The 23,635-nt window shown below is 40.7% G+C and overlaps 1 protein-coding gene across 17 annotated transcripts in view; it reads left to right on the forward strand.

Annotated features, from left to right (window-relative positions):
• Nucleotides 1–19,869, forward strand: part of LOC134213360 (sodium- and chloride-dependent GABA transporter ine) — a 112,838-nt gene extending 92,969 nt beyond the window's left edge. For all 17 annotated transcript variants that reach the window (XM_062692354.1, XM_062692356.1, XM_062692364.1 and 14 more), the window contains 8 exons: nt 3,917–4,164; nt 4,466–4,600; nt 17,521–17,743; nt 17,804–18,071; nt 18,135–18,476; nt 18,535–18,876; nt 18,935–19,111; nt 19,175–19,869. In XM_062692354.1, the coding sequence (XP_062548338.1) occupies nt 3,917–4,164; nt 4,466–4,600; nt 17,521–17,743; nt 17,804–18,071; nt 18,135–18,476; nt 18,535–18,876; nt 18,935–19,111; nt 19,175–19,417 (1,978 nt within the window). In that variant the 3' untranslated portion in view covers nt 19,418–19,869. The remainder of the gene's footprint in view (nt 1–3,916; nt 4,165–4,465; nt 4,601–17,520; nt 17,744–17,803; nt 18,072–18,134; nt 18,477–18,534; nt 18,877–18,934; nt 19,112–19,174) is intronic.
• The last annotated feature ends 3,766 nt before the right edge of the window (nt 19,870–23,635 follow it).

The raw sequence follows: 23,635 nt of genomic DNA on the forward strand, positions 1-23,635 counted from the left end.
ATTTGGAAGCGCAATTGTGCATAGACTGGGCAGTTACATATTAGATGATAAGAAGTTCCATAATCGGATTCACAACTATCACAAACAGATGATTCAACGCGTTGAATATTTGCCATGTGATAGTTCAGTCGGCAGTGACCTGTCAAGGCCTTGACTAAGACACTGCAATTCTGTTTAGACAGATTAGCTAAATAGCTTGCTACTACCGGAGATGGCTCCCGGATGTACAATTTTGTTTGATGACATGAATCCAGACTACTCCAATGCCATTTGTGCTGAGTGACAGCCCAAGAGTTGATCAAAAGCTTCACCCAACACTTGGATATTGGAATAGCTGGCTCAGGACCAATAAAGTCATGCGATGCTCCATTACGAGCTAACTCATCAGCCAATTCGTTTCCAGCTATGGAAGAATGGCCAGGTACCCATATAAGGTGTAAAGTATTTACTGAATTCAGTTCCTCAATTTGAGTTCGACATGCGATTACTAACTTCGACCTTGAGTTGGCCGAGGCGAGAGCTTTAATAGCTGCTTGGCTATCTGAACAGAAGTATATTACTTTGCCCATAATGCGTTGCTGCAGTGCAGATTGCACTCCACACATGATGGCAAATATTTCCGCTTGAAAGACAGTGCAGTGTGTACCCAGTGAGTGTGACTGTTCCAATCTCAGCTCACGCGAATAGACGCCTGCACCTGCTCTACCTTCGAGGAGGGAGCCGTCAGTGTAACAAACAATGCTGTCCGACATACTTCTCTCCAAATAGCCAGATGTCCACTCATCCCGCGAGGGGAATTGTGTTGAAAATGTCCTATAAGGAAAACTACTAACGTGTGTGATCCCTTGGAGCAAGGACAATTTTGTCCCAATTAACCATAAGCGGTAACAACGAAGTGTGTGTAGAACTGCGGTTTACAGGATTCTCTTCCATAAAACCGAGTACCCATAGTCGGTAAGTACAAGAAAATGGTTCTTGTTTGAGATGTATGTGTGGTGGGGCCAAATCGAAGAGAACTTCGAGAGCAGCCGTAGGAGTTGAAGAGAACGCACCAGTCATTGCCATTAGGCACATCCTTTGTAGATGGCCTAATTTAGACTGAATTATCCTCACTTCCCCTTTTGCCACCACACAAGACGTCCATAAGCCAGAATTGGTCGTAAAACTGTTGTGTAAATCCATTTGATATATTTGGGTTTAAGTCCCCAAGTTTTACCCAAGGATCGTCAGCATTGGTCGAAAGCCATACACGCCCTTTTGATTCTGAACTCAATGTTAGGAGTCCAGGAAAGTTTTGAATCCAAAATTAGACCCACATACTTTACCTGATCAGTTATATTGATTTTAGAACCAAAAAGATGTAATGGACGAATACCATTACGATTACGTTTTTCCGTGAAAAGAACAATAGATGTTTTATTCGGATTGACCGAAAGGCCATACTGGCGACACCAACTTTCAACTACCTGAAGAGCATTTTGCATCAGGTCGAATAAGGTAGTAATGCACAAACCCACTATCAATGTAAGATAGTCGTCGGCAAATCCATAGGTAGGAAAACCGCCATTATTGAGTAACCTCAATAGCGTATCTGCAACGAGATTCCACAAAAGTGGAGATAATACTCCCCCTTGAGGGCATCCGCAGACACTTAATTTCCTAATCGCTGCTTGACGTAATGTCGAGTAGAGATGTCGGTTTTTAAGCATCTGGTGAATCCATTTGGTAATAATATTAGGTAGCCCATGACAACGTGCGGCTTCCAATATCGCATCGAAAGACACGTTGTCGAAAGCACCTTCAATATCTAAGAAAGCACCCAAGCACGATTGCTTTTGAGCGAATGCTTTCTCGATATCGTACACAACCTTGTGTAGAAGAGTCACGGTGGACTTTCCAGATTGGTAAGCATGTTGATTAACATGAAGAGGCATGTTTGCCAAACAGTCATCACGAATGTGATGATCGATAATACGTTCTAAGCATTTCAGAAGAAATGAGGTCAGACTGATGGGTCTAAAACTCTTTGCTTCTTCATACGAAGCACGTCCTCCTTTTGGGATAAACTTTACAGTGACATCCCGCCAGGATATGGGAATATACCCAGTAGCAAAACTGCATACAAAAAGCTTTTTCAAAACATGTTTGATATGTTCAAAACCTCTCTGGAGTAGAACGGGATAAATCCCATCCTCCCCTGGAGATTTGTAGGGAGCAAAACTGTTAAGTGCCCATTGAATCGATTCAGTAGTTATGATTCTACGTGCTTGAGCCCAAGACCCATAGCTACATGAAAAGACATCAGGATCATCCGAAGATGTTATATCGACACATCCAGGGAAGTGCGTATCAAATAAGTGCTCTAACGATTCTTCATCAGAAGAAGTGTAGTCGCCATTTGGCTTGCGAATTTCGCCAACTTGGAAATCCTTGGATCTCGCAAGAATTTTATTCAATCGACTGGCTTCACTCAAATTGGAAACATTTGCACAAAGGTTTTTCCAGCCGGATCGTTCAGCAGATCGTAGAGCCTTCTTGTAAGCTTTGCGAGCCAACTTGAAAGAATCCGTCCCTGCTGAATGGCGTCTGTTCCAACTCCTTCTGCACTGCTTCCTTAGCTTAGCCAAATCGGAATTCCACCAAGGGGTTCCTCTTGAGGTTTTTACAGAACGTAAAGGGCAAGCTTCTTCGAAAGCTTCCACGATGTGCAACGTTGTAGTATCAACTGCATCATCCAAGTCGGTAGGAGTTTCTATTGAAGGTAGATATCCATGAAATTTGGTAGAGAGCAACTCTGTGTAAAGATCCCAGTTTGTTGAACGGGGATTTCTAAAACGCAAGGTCTGCGAAGTAACATTCAAATGATCAAAGTAGATGTAGCGATGGTCAGATATCGATTCCTCATCTGACACATGCCAATTCGTCAATTCGTGACTGATTCTATTGGAGCAAAGGGTTATGTCTAACACTTCTGCTCTATTAGATACCATAAAGGTTGGGCGATTGCCTATGTTAAGTAAACTAAGTTCGGTACTACTTAAGTATTCCATCAAGCTGGAGCCTCTCAGATTGATATCCGAGCTACCCCAGATGATGTGATGAGCATTAGCATCACTGCCGACAATTAGCGGAAGGCCTTTTGAAGTGCAATATATGACAACTCGTTTGAAAGCATCCGTAGGGGATGGTTCATCATGTGGTAGATAAACCGAACAATAGACGTATTTCCTGACGGGGGTTCCGCCAGTTGCATCAATTGTGACAGCACATACATCTCTGGTTGTTAGTTCAGAGATAAGTGTAGCAACAATAGCATTGTTAACAAGCACACATGCACGCGGCATTGATCGAGAGTTTGCCATTTCTTTACTGAAAGCAGCAAAAACCGGGTTCACTAGGTTACCTAGGTAGAAGCTACCCTTGCGGAAATAGGGTTCCTGCACCAAAGCCACTTGGGATTTGCCATTTTGCATAAGTCTACAAAGATTAATCGTTGCTGTTCTTTTATGCTGAAGATTGATTTGAGCTATCTTAACTGAAGCCATTGCAAATTAAGATAATGCACTCTACAACTTCAGCATTAATATGAACAGCAACGATGAAACCAAATTGGTATCTTATCAAGAAAGTCGAAGACGAAACACAGAGTACAATGTGTATAACGCATAAAGCGAATCCATATAGGTGATAATTTGTTAAAAAACTAAATAAAAACATGCTCATAATCCCACCCTTATTTAACCTCAAGTTGAGATTGAATAAGAGTAGCCGATTATTTCGGAGAAGCAAAAAGTCAACTACGCCATAGCTCCGGTTAGCGCAGTAAGGGCTAGATACTGTGAAGGGTGCCCTGGTGCTTCACAGGCTCCGTTAGCGGTTAGGTTCTTTTTAGACCCCCCTAACCATTCATTCGTAGGCACGGTAAGCATAAAGCCGCATCACACCAAGAATTTGGGGTCACCTGTATGGTGGACTTCTACCACCGGAACAGGCAATCCGTAGCGTTATACACGGGCATCTCCGATGACTCGGACATCGATAACCTGAAGCCCCGAAAGCAGCACTGGGCCAACAAGATGCAATTCGTACTGGCCTGCATCGGATACTCGGTCGGACTGGGCAACGTGTGGCGGTTTCCCTATCTGTGCTATAAAAGCGGGGGAGGTACGTTTTGGGCAAAGTTCGAAAGTGATGCTGATAAACGCTACCCCGTGCCTAGCTGACGTATTTGTTAGTTTTTTTTTCGTGGGAGGATAGATGAATTAGTATGTCCCGCATGGTCGTACATCAATATTCGACATAGCTATATGAATAGTCGCAATCAAATATAACTGTAATGAAGCCTAATGATTACATCCGACGTAACATGCGTAAGCATTTGACAAGAAAAAGCATCAGCAAGGCACCAGGCATCCTATTATTGTTAGTAATGACGTATTCGCTTCACCGTTTATTTCAATTACAGGCGTTTTTTTGGTACCGTATTTCATAATACTGCTATTCTGTGGCATTCCGATGCTGTTCATGGAGCTTGCCGTGGGACAGTACACAGGGCGGGGGCCGATTGGGGCATTGGGGCAACTGTGCCCGTTGTTGAAAGGTGAGTTCTACGAACGTATTCATTGCATTTATAAGGTTTCCTATCTGAACAGTAATATGTACAGTATTATAGAATAAGTTAAAATCATCCAAAAAATTATTAAATCCATTCACTACTTGTGAATATAAATTTCCAAGTAAATACTTTGTGTTTTTAATGACAAGAGACAATCGTTTTTTTTTAATATTGGTGAAGAAATGTTTGCACACCATATGGTCCTTATTGCTCACACGAGAACCTGCTTGTTTTACCACAGTGTTATATTACTTTTCCAATTTACTTGTCATAAGACGTGTTTGTATTATTCCATTTAATTCCACTACTTTATTGTACCTTTGACAGGTACGTATTTCGACCTCAACAGTAAGGCCGTCTTCAGTGTCTCGTACGTAAAAAGCTTAAAATAATTTTCGTATACTTTTCAAATATTAGAACTAATGAGATAAGTTACACATTTCTACGTAATTAGAAGAAATTAGGTTTTACAAAAAAATAGTCTTTTATATCAACTATGTCCGTTTTACCCCCACTGCTACGCTATACAAAAACTCAAACAAATATTTACTCAACTTCGATCCCGTATTCATATTCATTTTGATTTATGATGACAGCTTCACGCGTCGCAGAAATTACCATTACGATAAGTCAATTTTCCAGAACAGCTCATTTGTAGTTTTATTCATCGAAGTAATGAATTATTGTGGTCTCGTTGAATTCATCAAGCGTTCTAAAACTTAATTTGCACAAATTTATTGTTCTGAAACCAGTTAATATTCGTGATACCGTAAAATAATCAGAATCAAGGTGCGGAATAGGAATAAAATTGTCACCAACCATGCGACATTCTGTCTGAGTGGGAGCATGGCTCACGCCTTACGGTATTTGAAATGCAAAAGTCATATTCTCACTATCCAGATATGATAATTAATTAGGTAACATTTAACGACTATTAATCGGATTGGAGGAACTAACCGGGTGTCAACCATCAACAGCCAATAGTAATTTGCATCAATTTAATTGACACTCATTGGTTGCCTGTAGTAGAATAGGGACTTCGGTCCATTAATTTGCAGTTTTTTTTGTTGAATATAGATTATTTGTTTGTTTGGTTGCATTTTGCATTTAAAGAGGAAACAAATAAGGTCAGAATAAGAAACAGAAAGTCAATCGATATCTGCTTCTTATTTAGAGCCATAACGATCGACATCTGAATATTTCTCAGATGGGTGTTTGATTATACATTAGGGCGTAGTCAAGATGACCTTCAAACGAGCCCTATTCGAACTTCATTCATATACCAACTGATGAATGGTGCCCATCTGACACGTGCCAGTCATCGTGGGAGTTCTGAGCTTCATTCATGAAAGCTCTGCCACAATAGAAAACTCTGTTGCTGTTACGTTTTAACAGTAGTGCCTGCCTGCTAGATAATAATGTTTAACACAGTGATACATTGTTATGTCTATGTACGTATTGAGCGTACGTAATAAGCAGGATTAATGATCAACCAGTAATGCGGCTTTTTTTTTATTCCTATCGATTGTCAATGAGTAAGCACACATTGGTGATTAGGTTATTTACCCAATTGAGGTATTTTATCGAATGATGAGATGAGTATTTTTGATGGGACTATAGCCATTCAATGGAATCACTGCTACACTATTCTTAACAGACGAATGATTTCAGCAGCAGAAGGATAAGCGACGAACCGTAATTTAACGTTTTTACGTTATATGACCATCACATGATGTTTGTTTATTATTTGATTATGAAGCGAATTATTTTGGTATTTTACGGCACGTGATTCTACGAGCATCGTGATCGTGTAGCTAAAAATAGCGAAGCATGGTCATAAAATAATGACCAAATAATGAATGTATTTACAGGGTTAGACAGAAAGGTTGAGATACTTAAAATCATGTCGAAATTGTCGGAAATTATGCATAACTTCGCATAAAATAATTCGATTTTGATTAAACTGGAACTATCGAACGCAGAAACTCTCATAGTTTTCTTTCTTCATTGTTAATCTTAGATAGGTTTACGGCCAGCGGAGATGTTTCGGGTTTTCCGATGGTATGTTCAAAATGCATTTATTTTCCTTCTGCTTGTCATTTCATGTTATGTTTACTTTCATCATGTTTAATAATTCTAGATTCTAGAAACTAGAACCAATTTACCGACCAAATGCTGGCTGCAGATCAAGAATCCGGGCCTGAATTAGGCCGTACAACCTGAACTTATTTCATTTACGTCGAACCGTCAGAACCTGTTACTGACGTTCGCACATGTTTTTTCACTCGCGAAATTCCTGCATTCGTGTATCCGGTAAAACAGAACCAACTCGAAACATCCCGAAACTATTCCGGTCAAAACTGCGAAACACGCCCCAAACACTCGCGTACTTTGCAGAATCTTGAACCTCAATTCTAAAGAGACCCTTTCCAAGTGCTCTGCTAAACGTTACTTTTGCAGGTCTGTCTTCCGGCGTATGCACTACATGGCCAGCCCAGTGTACTCTGCCGTATTTTATCAGCAGGGCGATGTTTGCATTGTTGTACACTTGGTGCAACTCGTGATTCATGCGTCTCCGCCATTCGCCATTTTCACCACGCCGCTAAGTATTGAACGCAGTATTTTCCGCTCAAACACTTCGAGAATTCGATAGTGTGCATCTTTCAACGCCGTGCTTCATCAACGATGTGTGCAGAGCTAGTTTTGCCCGCGTCTGTAAGCTGCAGTCGCAACATCAACCAAGACCGTTTGGACTGCCCCGTTCTCTGCAAGCCACCAGATATGTACTTAGTTTTGACAGAGCTTATGTTCAGCCCTATTCTTTCAGTCTCCCGTTTAAAAGGCACGAAAACCTCTTCCAGTGCCACCAATGATGTCGATGTCATTCGTAAAACCATGGAGCATGTAAGACTTGTTGAAGATAAATCTGTTTTTTTTTTGTACACAAGATCTTCGAATTGCACCTTCATAAGCTCACGAATGAATCGGATGTTTCACCAGATATTCTGTTGTTGATCATCCTTTCCGAAAACCGCTTTAGTATTCGCTAGAAAAGTTCTCGGTAAACGGGCGTAGTCTGCTAAACAGAGTTCTGCGCCCTTTCTTGTAGATAGGACATATGAGATAATCATGCCAGCTCATAGGCATTTCTTCTTCCTCTCAGATCAATTCAATCACTTGCAGAATTGTTTCGTTCAGTTTGTCACTCTCAATTTTTAGGGCCGGGATTCTGACCTTCCCAGCGGCCTTACCCGTTTATTGGCTCTCTGACAGCCTTTCTCACTTTGTCTAGCGTGAGGGCTCCACTGCTTGCCATCACCCTCAATCCTGATATTGTGTGTGTCCTATCTGACCAATTGTCAAATCAACAATGCTCTTTCCACCTAGCAGCCATTCTTGCTCGGTCGGACAAAAGATTTCCGGAGCTGTAATTGATCATGACTTGCTCCCGCCAGCGCGCTTTTCTTGTGTATTTTGTTAATCGTTTTGTAGAACTTCCGCGCGTCGTTTCTGGCAAAGCTTCCCAAAGCCTCCATGAGTACTTTTTCGTCATATCCTCGTTTCCTACGCCGGTGGGTTTTTTTCTCAGCTGCCCTCAATTATTTATATCGTTCTCGTTTTAGACGTGTAGCCGCTACGAACATGCGGCTACTGGCCTGGCCAATCATGTTCAGAAATATAGACCGTTCCAATAATTATTCAATAAACACTTTGTTTATTGAATAATTCCAATTTTATGGTTGCATATGGCCTAGAATTTTATTTACTTTCATATAACATCGAGTATTCGAGAATGTTTCGAATATTTGTCATGTTGTATGATTTTTTCCTCCACTATGTTTTGAGAATTTTGCACAACATGTTTTTCAGCTATTACTTAAAAATTTTCATAAATTTTTCTACCTTATCCATTCGATCTGTTTTTAGCACTCATTTAACAAGCATTATGGATTTTAAAAATTAAATAATTGCAATCGGACGAGAATTAGAACAATTTCAAATTAATAGCGACTAGCCCCAAAAAACAGAAAAAAAATATCTCGAACTAATGCAACCAGTTTTTTACTTTTTGGAGCAATGTTGTCTTTGTCATTAGTGTCCAGATCAAACCCCAAGATACACCGTACATAAAAATCGTCTGATTCTAAAGGTATATCCGTACTAATGATGATTATTCCTTTTTCGAAATAATTTTTAAGGTTTTTCGCAATTTTCAGGTCATTGAAATTATTTTTCAACCAGATCTCGCCGATAATGCGAAAAGACAGACATTTTTATGCATCTGTATTGAAAGTTATATTAATCTAACAGTTATACGTTCTTTTATAGGTAGTTTATCTAAAAACACGTTCCAAAAATAACCCATTTTATGCAAATAAAAAAAAATTGAGCTAAAATAAAAGCTGACATTTTCATGAAATATCAAACGACATTCCAATTGCCGATTGTTTCTTAGCGTATTTATAATTATCGGAACGGTCTATAGGTGGTTGAAATTCCCAAAAACTTATTAGGGTATCCATGATCCATAATATATGAAAGTTCAAAACAACTCGAAACATTTCGGGCTCAAGAATTCTCCTTGAAATCCATCTAGAAGCTCCCCTGGGAACTTCTAAATTCCTCCGGAAAGTTATCCACAAATTCCTTTGAAAATCGTTCGAAAATCCTTCTCATGTAATTGTAATTTCTCCTTATCTAGAAACCCCTCACTAAATTTTTTATTTTAGGAAATTCATGAGGAAATTCCTTGAACATTTCTTCGGGTATTCTTCCAGAAAAATATCCGGCATTTCCTTCAGGAATGCATTCGAGAGTTCTTTCAAGAATACATACGGAATTTCTTCCCAAAATTCCACCAGAAGTTTCTTCATAAATTTATGACGCAAATCCTCTGATTTCGCTCCATAATCTATAAGAAATTCCTTCGGAAATTCTTCTAGGATCTTCTCCGCGCATTCAGGCTTCCGGCCTCCAGGAACTCTTCATTTATTTTTTCCGGGATAGCTTCCAGGAAATTTTTCGGGAATACCTCCATAAACTCAATAGCGAAATCCTCTCTAGGAGTTTATTCTGGAATTCTTTTCGCAATTACTTAAGAATATCCTTCAAAAATTCCTCTAGAAACTTATTTAGGAATTTCTCTCGGAATTCATCCAAGTATTTCTCAGGAAATTCTTACAAGTATTTTTTTCGGGAATTTCTCCACGGAATTCTCCTAGAATTATTTCCGGACTTCACTCGGAATTTACTACAGAATTTCATTCGGAAATTAATTTGAGAGTTCCTCCAGGATATCTTCCAAGAGTTCTTCCAGGAATTTCTTCAGAACAAATCCCCGGTAGTTCATACGGTAATTTCTTCAGCAATTCATCATCATTTCCTGCATAATTCCTTCTGGTATTTTTCCGGGAATTCCTTCAGATATTTCTCCGGAAATTCCGTTAGGAACTTCTCCAAGAATTATTTCAGGACTTCCTTGTGGGAATTCCTCCAGTAGTGTTTGTGGGAGTTCCTCCGGGAGCTCCTCCAGGAGTTTTACCAAAAGTTCCGTCAGGAATCCCTCCAGGAGCTTCACAGGGAATTCCTGGAGCAGAATTCCTCCGGGAGTTCCTCAAAGAATTCCTCTGATATTTCTCCGGGAATTTCTCCAGAAATTCCTCCGGAAATTTCTCTGGGAGTTCTGCCGGTAAGGTACTGCCGGGAGGAACTGCCTGTGAAACTCCCGGAGGAATTCTCGTAGAAACTGCTGGTGGATCTCCCGGAGGAATCCCCGAAGGAACGGAGGAGCTCCCGTAAGAACTCCCGGAGGAATTTCAGGAAGAACTCCTAGAAAAATTCCTAGCCTAAATGATTTCATGAAAAAAGTCTGAATGATTTCCTGGAAGAGCTACAGGTGGAACTCCCAGAGGAACTCTCGAAGGAGTTATCGAAGGAACTTCCGGAAGAATTTCTGAAGAAACTCCCGGGAGAATTTTCAAAGGAACCCCTGGAGGAACTGGCAGTGAAACTACCAGAAGAATTATCGGAAAAAATCTTGGAGAATTCATCTCATAGTCAAATCTTGTTTAGCTGAAACCTTTGTAGGGGTATGTAGCTGGACCATCATCATCATCATCAGAGGACCTCCCGGAGAATTCCATGAGACGCTCCCAGAGAAATTTTCGGAGAAGCTTCTGGTGAAATTTCTATATAAATTCCTGAAGAAGCCTAAATGAATTCCAATTATGGAGAAATTCCCGGAAGAACTTTCAGAGGAACCCCCGTAGGAACTGCCGATAGAACTACCAGAATTATTCTCGGAGGAACTCCCGGAAGAATGGAGGAACTGCCGATGGAACTCCTGGGAGAATTCCCGGAGAATTTTTTCGGAGAAACTCCTGAAGGATCTCCTAGTTGAAATCTTGAAGTTTCCACCCGAACTCTTTCAGAATTTCTTTGGGAATTGGTCAAGGAATTCCTTCGAAAATTCCATTGTTGATTTCATTTTCGGTTTGATTTCTGTTGATTTCGGTGTAATTCCTAAAGAAATTCTTTGAAATTTTCACAAGAAATTATTCGAAACTTTCACGGAAAATTTGTATGGAATTTACAAAAGAAATTCGAAGAATTTTTGCGAAATTCTCAGGAATGTTTATCTGAAGAATTCCCTGCTAAATTTATAAAGAAGTTCGTGGCGGATTTCTTGGAGTAAATAATGGTGGAATTTTCGGATCAATTCCCGGCAAAATTTATGGTGGAATTCTTGAAGACATTGCCGAAGAAGTTGCTGGAGGCATTCCCAAAGAATCCCTGATAGATAGAATCCCGGATAGAATACCTTGAGTAATTGTCGAACGAATTCCTGCCAATTTAAAATAAATTTCATTTCAGAGAGGATTTGTTTAGAAATTCAGATGTATGGTTCTAGTTTTTTTAAACTCATGGAAGAATGCAGGATTTTTATAATAATTGTTACAGCCGATTTTATATAAGTTCGTTAATATTTTTTTCACTTTATTTAAAAATATCTGATGAGCAATAAATCATGCATTTTTAATTCCATTATTGTTTTAACCATTATTGTTGTTAAATAAATGCACAACGCGAACGTTGCATTGGCGTTGCGTTTTAGTACAAACGCTGACTTCAGGGCCTAGCGCAACACGCTATCGTGATCCAGCCTTTACTGTTGGTTGTGGATTTGGTTTCAAAGTTTTTGGAACTTAGAAGGAAATAATGCCAAGCACTAATTTTCATGTGTTTTTTAAAACTACGTTTCAGAAGACCTTAAAACCCCTCCTACTCGAAATCCTGGCTACGTCCATGGCCTTTTCCATTTTCGGCTTATGCAGATGTGGTCGATTTGATTTCCTGTAAAGGCGTGCTTTAAAATATTCTTGTGGGCAAAATAGGTGCTAAAGATAACTATTCTTCTGGCTATACCAAAATTGGCTACCCTCAGATAGTGCGCCGCTCCGAAAATCATCAGTGGCGGCGTTAATCATTATTTTGGTCGGCGGCGGCGGCTATCTCGGCTTCACGCCGAAAGCAATTTTAGCGAACTCAGACAAGAAACTTAAATCTACCATACAAAAAATGTTACGAGGGTGAGAGTGGGGATCCAAATAACCGTTACGTAATTTGTAAATGAACCCTTTTAAATTTTGTCAGAAAAATCCAATGATCTTCCCAGGAAATCTTTCTGTATTTTCTGTATTTATAACATTTTAAAATGAGTTTGTTTTTCGGTTCAGTATTCTTCGAAATTTCCTACGGATATTCTTTGGTATTTTCACAGAAAATCAAAATGTGGATAGGTTCAACATAGGCGTAACTAGAGTCTCGGTCTAGGGGGGGCCATGGCACCAGCTGGTGGGATGTAATTTTCAAAGGCGATTTAAAGCACTGTGCGCATGGATTGCAATAGAAATTGTTTGACTAAGTTCATCGCTCCTTCGTCCTAGAACTAACATCAAAAAAATCACGAATAATACCAATTGATTTCCAATGATGCTGTGATTGCTTCAAAACGCTGTGTCTGTGTCAACTTGTCTTCTCCATGTTACTAAATGTGGATAAGTGTGTAATCTAATGAAATTCGATATGAGTATATTTCTGAAAGTTTTCAAGCATTTCAATGATTACTTAATGCATAAAGATCTCGATTTTTTTGAAACTTGAAATTTTTGAAACTCTTTAGATGTGGAATAAATTCCACGAAATTTTGTCATAATCAATTTAAGTATTCATGCAATTCCAGAATGTATGCTATGTGCTGAAATAGTTAAGTACCGATGAACACAAATTTGGAATCCTAAAGTGTTTTTTATGAGTTATAAATTCCATGAGTCATAAAATTATGAGTCATAAATCAAATTCCAGAATAACATAGGGTTTTTGTAGTTACTGACGTTAGGAAGAGGCTTTATTATGGTTATTATGGTTTTATGAAATCGCCAAAAAATTAAATGGAACAAGATCTTTTGAGGATTATAAAAATATTTCTTTAATGCAATCTCTGTTGTGAGTGCGAAGGTTGCCTAAGTTTTGTCCTAATACTTTCAATGGAATGCGTTGTTGATTTTTCTGTCATTGTAACAAAGATTCTTAAGTTTTATAATTTTATATCTTTCTGTGCCAGAATTATATAGCGGGAGCAAAAAGCTCCATAGGAATTTTATCAACTGTTTTGCGGCATACCTTGCGATTAACTCGAAGATTTTCGAAAGAATGGTCGTTCGAAATTTCATTGACCGGATTTGTGTACATGTGCTCATTTTGATGTAGTTGCTTCAGTCTTTTTTGAAGCGGATGGTAGTTTAATAGAACAGAAATATTTATATCTTAATACAATTATGTTTTTATGTTTCAGCGACCAGGATACTAGTCAAACAAATTCAGAACAAATTTATTATTTTAAGCTAGCATGAATTAGAAGCGTCATTGATTTTAGCTTAAAAATCGAGAAAATGTTCCCGGGGGTCCAACTTAAATATTTCGATGCTTTGCTGAACAAATGGTCATAGATGTGATAACGCAACAAAAAATATGTTTATAGAATTAATAATCAAAATTAAGAAATATGTAGGAAATATGTAATTGAAATAAAAACTGACTAAGTTGGAATTACTTTTCAAAATTTTCTGGGCGGGGGCCACAAGTAGGTCTGGAGGGGGCCAGGCTTCCAGGTAAAAGTAACCTAAATGTTAGTCCGGCGAACAGGAACGACATTAGCAATCTTATACTTTTGAATCGAAAATCGGCCGAAAATCTCATTTACTAAACAAGTCATATGACCAAAAATGTCGACCTGTTCGGCCAAATTGCTTGTTAGTGCAAACAATAATTTCGGTCAAACGACTTTTTTGGCTAGGTTACGAGTTCGACCGTACTACATTTTTAGTCATTTTTCGGCATTTTTGATCAAATGCCACACGACCCACCCGTAACGCTGGGTAGACACCTTTACGTGGTGTGTTACGGGGTAAGATCTACCACGGTTACATTGCCAGCTGAAGGCAAATCCTGACTCAACAAATACCTTCCTCATTATCCAACTCCGTGGTACTTATGACCCGAGCAAAAATGAATAACTAATTGATAACAAATTCTATTATCCGGTTATCGGACATTTTGATAACTGAACTTGTTATCATTTTGGCTGAATTAACAGCCAACATAACAAAAATGATACCAGAATTTTGTTCCTTGAATAACTGAATGAAAACAAATTAAGTTATCACTGATACCAAGTTGATAACACATTTTGTTATACATGTTATTTACTCAAATAACTAATTTTGTTATCATTTAGTTATCAGCCATCACTGTTTTATCGACCAAAATAGTTAAATCTTCTTTGCCGACTTCGTTACGCATTGAAAAAAATGTTGGCATTCACTGGGTTCGAACTTGAATCGAGTGATTGTACTTCGTCGTCTCTTTTGGCACTCATCCAATAACGCTTTCTTGAGGAGCAGAAGAGATGAGCACGACGCTTTCTACAATCTTGCATTTACTGAAGACTATTTATAATCAAATCATAATGCCACGACTATTTTATGTAAATAAAAGTCGGCTGGACAGAGTGCAATGCAGAATAACTTATTGATAACAAACTTTATTATCCAGTTATATTGATAACAAGAATTGTTATCACTTTGGTTAAATTACCAGTCAACATAACAAAAATAATAACCGAATTTAATTCAAAATAGCAAATCGACAATCAATTAGGATAAATACATTTCATCGTCATTTTATTGAATTTTTTTTTTTAGTTGTGACCAATTGAATAAATATATAAATACTAGGCAATCGTTTCCGACCTTGCTCAGGTTAGTTTTTCTCACTAATTGTCAATCATTAGGTTGCTGGAATCAAGGACTACTCCCCTTCTTGGTTTCTGATAGCATTCTAGATGAGGATCTCAAAAGTAAAACATGAGTATCACTAGTGTCCAATCTACGAATTACACCGTAACAATGCTAATGCTAATGCTAATGCTAATGACCTTTTAGCCACACGACCTGTTCGACAGAACTATATCTTCGGCCATAAGTCTATTTCGACTAAATAATTTTTGGCCAGATGGGTTTCGGCCTAATGGTTTGTTCGGTTAAATTACATATTTAGGAAAATCAACTTTCGGCCTTCTGACCTTCGAACAAATGGCTTTTGAAAAATTCTTCAGAAACTCTACAAGAAATTCATCTTAGTTTTACGAAAAGCTTTTTGAATTTTCAATGGGATGTTTGCATTTCTCAAGAAAATCAATGGTATTTTTATGAAAATTTCTCTGGGGCTCCAACGGGATGCTTTGATGACATCAATCGGAAAATACTACGGAAACTCTCCTGACTCGTTGCAACTTCCACGCAAAATTCTGAGAACTTCAAATAATTGGAATCAGCGTGGAAAATTATAGATCAGCGCCGTGACAGATTTTAAATGGCGGCGTGATGCCAAAAACTGTCGGCTACGACGACATGCCACGACGGCGCACACATCTAGCCTTAGGCTGTTGTCATTGTTAGCTGCGTAAAGGCTTTTCTTTCCAATGACTGGGCGAAAGAACACCTTCTTTCCGACCTGTGCATTTGCGTCACCGATGATAAGGTTACAGTGACGGGCGTAATAAAAAGCCCACTAACCGTAAAACACTATTGCGGTAATACCAAAACGATTTTTTCGGCAAAAATTTATTTTTTTATATCTTGAATTCTATAGGTTGTAAACTGATGACTTATTCAACAAAAACGCGTATTTTGGCAATACAAAAAAGTTTGCGGAATATACTTGTACACTAAGAGTTTGCGGAATATACTTGTACACTAAGAGTGTTAGTTTTCAAGATATTATAAAATCAATTTCTTGGCAAAAAAAATCGTTTTGGTATTACCGCGATAATTTTTTACCCTATAAATCAATATGGTCGAAACTTAGGTGTGGTGAAATTCAAGTTATATCTGAGCTCTGGTCAAATTTTCAGCAAAATTGGTTAACACGCAATCGATATCTAGATCTCCAAAGTTGATTATTTTGTATGAAAAACGGCAAGTGGGCTTTTTATTATGCAGGTTACTGTACGTCGTGTTTTGGACATTCTTCGTAGGTCTTTGCTACACGCCCATAGAACATCGTACTTCACATCATCGGGTTTGTCGTTAATGGTTGATGCGTATGCATTAATCAAGAAGTAGTTGAAGAACTAGACTTTAATTCTTAACACGCAGATGGGATCACACCGAACGGCTTCAACACTGCTGGTTACCAAGCCGTTTGAAACCACTTCCATGCCTTGCCTTCTTGCCACCACTATAGTGGATGTAGATTGAATGAGGTAACTGTAATTGGGTCCACAGTGCGGATTTCCCGTTCACCTGTTCCTCGCTACTGGACTCCCTTAAGCCCCTTCCACCTTTACCTTATTCAGTAAGGAGGGCAACTTGTGCAGGCTCCAACAAAGTCCTAACGTTCCATGCACCGAGTTTACAATCAGTTTCCGTTAAGCATTGCTGTGTCTTTTGTCGATTGCTCAATCCTGTATTTTCGATAACATTTTTAGAGTTGATTATTTGTATTTCGTTATGTCTCGCTGCTAGCGATGTATACCTAGCTACCTTATTGGGCTGCCGCATCTCTTGTTCAGCCGGCCACTACGGGTCAGACGCTGTTTTGAGCCACCCCTTACATGGGGAACAAACGCTCTCATGTAGATTTATGGGCATACGAACGCCTTGGTAATATCCCAACAAACATTGGAAGCTGATGGAGCGCATTTTCAACCAAACATAGTCTTCTTCAGCTAAAAAACTAGCTTATTCAGCTTAAATTGTTTGTTGGGATGTACTTGCTTGCGGATACATGCTGCTTTTTATAGTTAAGTTCAACAGAGCCCACTGTCAAACCTTACCACATCATAGAGAGAGCCCTAATCGATTTTTATGCAATTACTTGGCAATCCCTTTGAAAATTTCTGAAATTAAAGAAACTATCCATAAATAGATATAGAAGGAACTTAAATTAATGAAAAAAAATAAAGTAGGTTCAGAAGACTTTTCATAAATTCAGATGGCGTGCGTAGATGTTTAAATACCATACACAGACAAACATCCATGGAAAAAATTACTATTTCGTAGGAAATAACTTTTTCTTGAAACTTCAGTAAAAAAAATCTAAGGCAAGACCATTCTGAAGTTGTCTGGTTCGATTCATATTTCCGCTGGAGAAAATATGTTCACTTTTCATCGTGCTAGTCAAATGAAGTATAATGCAGAAATGATAGCTTTGCTTATTAATTCATATATGCTCCTCTGAGTAAAACAGATTCCCGACGATTAAACTAAAGTTGTTTTCAGTTTGGCAACCAGATGGTATAGTATTTGAACTTACAAAGCACTAATTGAATACTTATTTCACAGGTACCGGTTTAGCCAGTGTTGTTGTATCATTCCTCATGTCGACCTACTACAGTGTGATCATCGCCTACGCCATCTACTACTTTTTCACATCGTTCCGACCGGATTTACCGTGGACAGACTGCTCCCACCGATGGAATACACCGGACTGCTGGGTCCCCGAGCGCATGAAGCACAACATCAGCCGACCGGAAATGTCGCGGACGCCCACCGAGGAGTTCTTCGAGTGAGTTTTTTTTAATGATCCTGTTTTTCCTATAATCTTAATCGCCCTTCAACACCACAGAAACAAGGTTCTCCAAATCAGTCACGGCATTGAATATCCCGGAGGCATGCGATGGGAACTGGTGGCATGTCTGATTTGTGCGTGGATCCTAGTCTACTTTGCCATCTGGAAATCGATAAAGTCTTCAGCTAAGGTACGGTACCTTACGGCGACACTTCCGTTCGTGCTGATCATCGTGTTTCTAGGTCGGTCTCTCACACTTGAAGGGGCTGACAAGGGCCTGAACTACTTCTTCCGACCCAACTGGGAGGAGCTCGGTAGGGCAAATGTAAGTAGCTCTGCATAAAGCTTCAAGGAGAAACAACTGTTCCAACTGTACTCGATTTTCTAGGTATGGATCAACGCAGCGGCGCAGAACTTCAACTCTATTGGCATTGCATTCGGTTCGATGATATCTTTCGCCAGTTACAATAAATACAACAACAACATTCTTCACGATACGCTGGCCGTGTCGTTTGTGAATGGCATCACTAGTCTTTTGGTGGGAATCTTCGCGTTTGCAACTATCGGAAACATTGCCCTGGAACAGAACACAACCGTGGAAGATGTCATTAGCGGCGGTCCAGGGTTGATATTTGTGGTGTATCCTCAAGCTTTGGCTAAGATGCCGGCCGCACAAATGTGGGCTGTTCTCTTCTTCTTTATGTTGCTGTGTCTGGGGTTGAACAGTCAGGTTGGTATTCTACATTCGTCAATCAATCCGTTCCTTAATTTAATTTATCGAATTACAGTTCGCCATTGTAGAGGTGGTGGTCACATCGATCCAAGATGGGTTCCCACGTTGGATAAAGCGGAAACTAGTCTATCACGAATTGCTAGTGTTGATAGTTTGTGTGGTGTCGTTCTTCGCTGGCCTACCAAATTTGATACAGGGCGGAATTTACTTCTTCCAACTAATTGACCACTACGCGGCATCAATATCGATCATGTTCTTAGCATTCTTTGAAACGGTAGCCATAGCCTGGTTCTATGGAATCAATCGATTATCGAAAAACGTCAAGCAGATGACTGGCAGGTATCCATCGTTCTATCTGCGGTTTTGCCTACTGATCGCTGTTCCAGCTATGCTAATCGTAAGTTTTAAAAAACGTTCCTGTCCCAGTTTCTATTAAATAATTAAATGTATTGCAGTCACTGTGGATCTTCAGTCTGATCAACTACGAGGCACCGACCTACCACAACGGGAAATACATCTATCCTGGTTGGGCTCACGGTTTGGGATGGGCGATCACAGGCGCATCATTAATTTGCATTCCAGCATTTGCCATCTACCAAATAGCTCGTGCGGAAGGAGCTACGATAGGACAGGTAGTATCACCTAAACCTATATCAATTTCATAATTTTGACTTATACGAAAATTTCGCCCACAGAAATTCATGAATACATTAAAGCCTAATCTGTACGAGTGTAAAGTCTGCGGTGAGCATCATTGTGACCACGAGTTCCCGGAGGAAGAATACGGCCGTGAAATGGCTCTCGTGGATTCTACTTCAGGGGCACCATTGATTCTGCAAGCTCCTCCACTAGGCAATCAACAGGTGACGGTGAATGGTGACAGGAACCTCCCAACGGGCAGAAGTTCCCCTCGGCCGGAAGAAACAGGAAGACGATGATAATTCCTGCTATACGTGGAGCCATACAGTAATAATAAATAGTCAAAACGCTTATTTCAACTAGAAATTCAATTCTCATCACCAGTCAAACAACAACATAACCGAAATATTAAAAAACCTATAAGATTCAAAATCAAAAATTCAAAGAAAAGACAAATGTAGGTAGAGAATAAAAACAATTCTAAACATAGTCGCGGGAATCCATTTTCTAGGATCTAGATTTTACAAAGTAAACTCAATGTGATGCTGCTGATTTTAAACCCAAATTTAGGACTTTGAAGAAAGCATAAACTATACACATCTAGAGGTAAATAGTCCGTCTCGCATGAGGAACAAAGAAAATAAACGAACAAAAATAAATTAAACACAAATTTATAAAAGACAGTTAAACTTTCGAAAAAAGAAGGAATAGTTGTACATGTTTTGTTCAAATAAATCTGTCGCCTAGTTCACGCTGTGTTGTTGTTTTTACTATTTCGAAACACAGAAACGATTAACAAAACCGGCGAGAAGGCAGTTGGTTTTAATGAGTTGGGCGACCTCAAACCACCTCGCTCCTCAACCCAGGTGTCAGATTTCCAATATTCCTACAGATTTCCAATATTCTAAAAAATACCGATAGTACTATTTGGTATTGATGGTACCTACACGTCCTCCTTGATGAGTCTACGGTGAAAAAAGTATCCTTTTCCACTGGACTCAATCCTGGGCCTTTACGCCCTCAGGTCCTCTTCAAATGCAAAAAAGCCATCCTGTATGCTGTATGAGCGAGGTGGTGGCTTCCGGGTTCCTGTATCCTGTATGAGCGAGGTGGTGGCTTCCGGGTTATCCCTCTAAATATTATCTTCGTTTGACGCTCTTCCAGCCTACGGACAACGTGTCGAGTTCACCGTAGTCTGCCGTATTGTAAACGCTAACCATTATCCAATAGTCAACAAAGCAAATTTCGTCTTCGTTCGCTGACTATGGAATTTTAGCTGGTTACGAAGTCCGTAATAAGCCCGATTTGAAACTGCAATACGTCTTTCACCACACAAGTAACATCGTTATCGCGCGTCACTTGAGTTCCAATTTACACAAATTCTTCTATACCTTCAAATTTTTCACCATCCAATACCACTTTACCACCACCATCACTAATGAACCCATGTTGATTGCCAACGACCACCGAGACTGGTTTTGGCGATCAGGGACTTCCAAGAAGCATACTACGGTGCGTGTGGGCGTAGCGGAATCTTCAGGAAAAGTGATTTGGTATCGTACGAAAGGACGTTAAGGACATACATCGTGAATTCACAATTTAAACCCGTAAACACCTCAATAATAAAACTTTCAAATTAACGGTGTTACAACGGTTGAATTACGCCAGTAAATATGAAGTTAGTCAAAATCTGTTGCGATGGGATATAGATACTCTGAAGTAGTTCGTAACGGTGTAAATCCGGTCATATCGCCAGGCTCTGTACAACATTGCTGACAATATGATGTCGCGCGGGCGGTCGCGCTGCAGCAAGGTACCCGGCAGAACGTGGAACGTTATAGACGGAAGCGGAGACAGCAGACCCGCCTTTTTCAGGAGAAGAAACGCCGCCAGGAAGAAGCGGAGTGCGAGGAGATGGAACAGCTGTGCCGTTCTCAAGATACACGCAAGTTCTATCAGAAGCTCAACGCATCCCGCAAAGGCTTCGTGCCGCGAGCCGAAATGTGCCGGGATAAGGATGGGAGCATCTTGACGGACGAACGTGTGGTGATCGAAAGGTGGAAGCAGCACTACGAGGAACATCTGAATGGCGCGGAGAGTACAGGCAGTGAAAGTCAAGGCAGCGGAGGAGATGACTACGTCAGTTCAGCGGACGATGGAAGCCAACCAGCCCCCACCTTGAGGGAAGTTAAGGATGCCATTCAACAGCTAAAGACCAATAAAGCAGCTGGTAAGGATGGTATCGGAGCTGAGCTCATCAAGATGGGCCCGGAAAAGCTGGCCACTTGCCTGCAGAAACTGATAGTCTGAATCTGGGAAAACGAACAGCTACCGGAGGAGTGGAAGGAAGGAGTTATATGCCCCATCTACAAGAAAGGCGACAAACTGGAGTGTGAGAACTTTCGAGCGATCACCATCCTTAATGCCGCCTACAAAGTGATATCCCAGATCATCTTCCGTCGTCTGTCTCCATTAGTGAACGAGTTCGTGGGAAGTTATCAAGCCGGCTTCGTTGACGGCCGCTCGACAACAGACCAGATCTTTACTGTACGGCAAATCCTTCAAAAATGCCGTGAATACCAGGTCCCAACGCACCATCTGTTCGTTGATTTCATAGCGGCATACGACAGTATAGACCGCGTAGAGCTATGGAAAATTATGGACGAGAACAGCTTCCCTGGAAAGCTTACCAGACTGATCAAAGCAACGGTGGATGGTGTGCAAAACTGTGTGAAGATCTCGGGCGAACACTCCAGTTCGTTCGAATCGCGCCGGGGACTAAGACAAGGTGATGGACTTTCGTGCCTGTTGTTCAACATTGCGCTAGAAGGTGTCATGCGGAGAGCCGGGTGTAACAGCCGGGGTACGATTTTCAACAGATCCAGTCAATTTATTTGCTTCGCGGATGACATGGACATTGTCGGCCGAACATTTGCAAAGGTGGCAGAACTGTACACCCGCCTGAAACGTGAAGCAACAAAAGTTGGACTGGTGGTGAATGCGTCAAAGACAAAGTACATGCTTGTGGGTGGAACCGAGCGCGACAGGGTCCGCCTGGGAAGCAGTGTTACGATAGACGGGGATACATTCGAGGTGGTCGAGGAATTCGTCTACCTCGGATCCTTGCTAACGGCTGACAACAACGTTAGTCGTGAAATACGAAGGCGCATCATCTGTGGAAGTCGGGCCTACTACGGGCTCCAGAAGAAACTGCGGTCGAAAAAGATTCGCCACCGAACCAAATGTGTCATGTACAAGACGTTAATAAGACCGGTAGTCCTCTACGGACATGAAACATGGACAATGCTCGAGGAGGACTTGCAAGCCGTCGGAGTATTCGAGAGACGAGTGCTTAGGACCATCTTTGGCGGTGTACAAGAAGACGGTGTGTGGCGGCGAAGAATGAACCATGAGCTCGCCCAGCTCTACGGCGAACCCAGTATCCAGAAGGTAGCTAAAGCCGGAAGGGTACGATGGGCAGGGCATGTTGCAAGAATGCCGGACAGCAACCCTGCAAAGATGGTGTTCGCTTCCGATCCGGCAGGTACGAGACGACGTGGAGCGCAGCGAGTGAGATGGGCAGACCAGGTGCACAACGACTTGGCGAGCGTGGGGCGTATTCGAGGATGGAGAGATGCGGCCTCGAACCGTGTATTGTGGCGTCAAATTGTTGATTCAGTGTTATCTGTATAGATGTAGACTAAATAAATGAAAATGAAAAATGAAATGATGTCTCTAACCCCGAATCTACCACACTGTGCTCTAGTTCTTACTATTTTTTTAAATACTTATGAGTGATGGTCCGGAAGGTATAGAACGATTATAATTTGCTTATAGATGACCCATATTTTACTCCTTTTGAATGAAGTCAAGGGAGTAAATTATAAAAATGTAACTCAATCTTAGGCTGGTTTCGAAGCTGACGACATGAATCTCCAAGCTCCAGAGCGCTGACTAATTAGGAAAGAAGCGGATACGAATTTAGTGGATCTGCTGAACCCTCTGACTGATTGGAGCTCGGTGTAAACGTTAGAATCCAAACTGCCAAACGCATGAAATCAAATCTCTGTACAAAAACGAATTCGGCACTCAAAGAAGAGGCAAAAATATATTAGAACTTCAGTACCGATGCATGATCAAAATCAGTATTATAGCACAGTGTCCACAAATCTCTCCGCCTGGCCATTGGACTGTGGGTGATACGGCGATGTCCGGAAATGTTGAATGCCGTTCTTCCTGCACAAAACCGCGAACTGTTCCGACGTGAACTGCGTTCCATTGTCGGAGACTATGACGTTGGGAACGCCAAAACGGGCAAACAGCTCGTCGAGGAACTCGGTCACTGCTGATGTTGTCGGGGATCGAACGATGCGAATTTCCGGCCACTTGGTGAAGGCGTCCACCACTATGAGGAAGTGCAGACCGTTGATTGGGCCGGCGAAGTCGATGTGGATACGCTACCATCTCCCTGAGCGAGTGGCCACGACTGTAGCGGAACCTTAGGCCCGATGTCTACG

The sequence above is a fragment of the Armigeres subalbatus genome, chromosome 2, assembly GCF_024139115.2.
Source record: "Armigeres subalbatus isolate Guangzhou_Male chromosome 2, GZ_Asu_2, whole genome shotgun sequence".
Lineage (NCBI taxonomy): Eukaryota > Metazoa > Arthropoda > Insecta > Diptera > Culicidae > Armigeres > Armigeres subalbatus.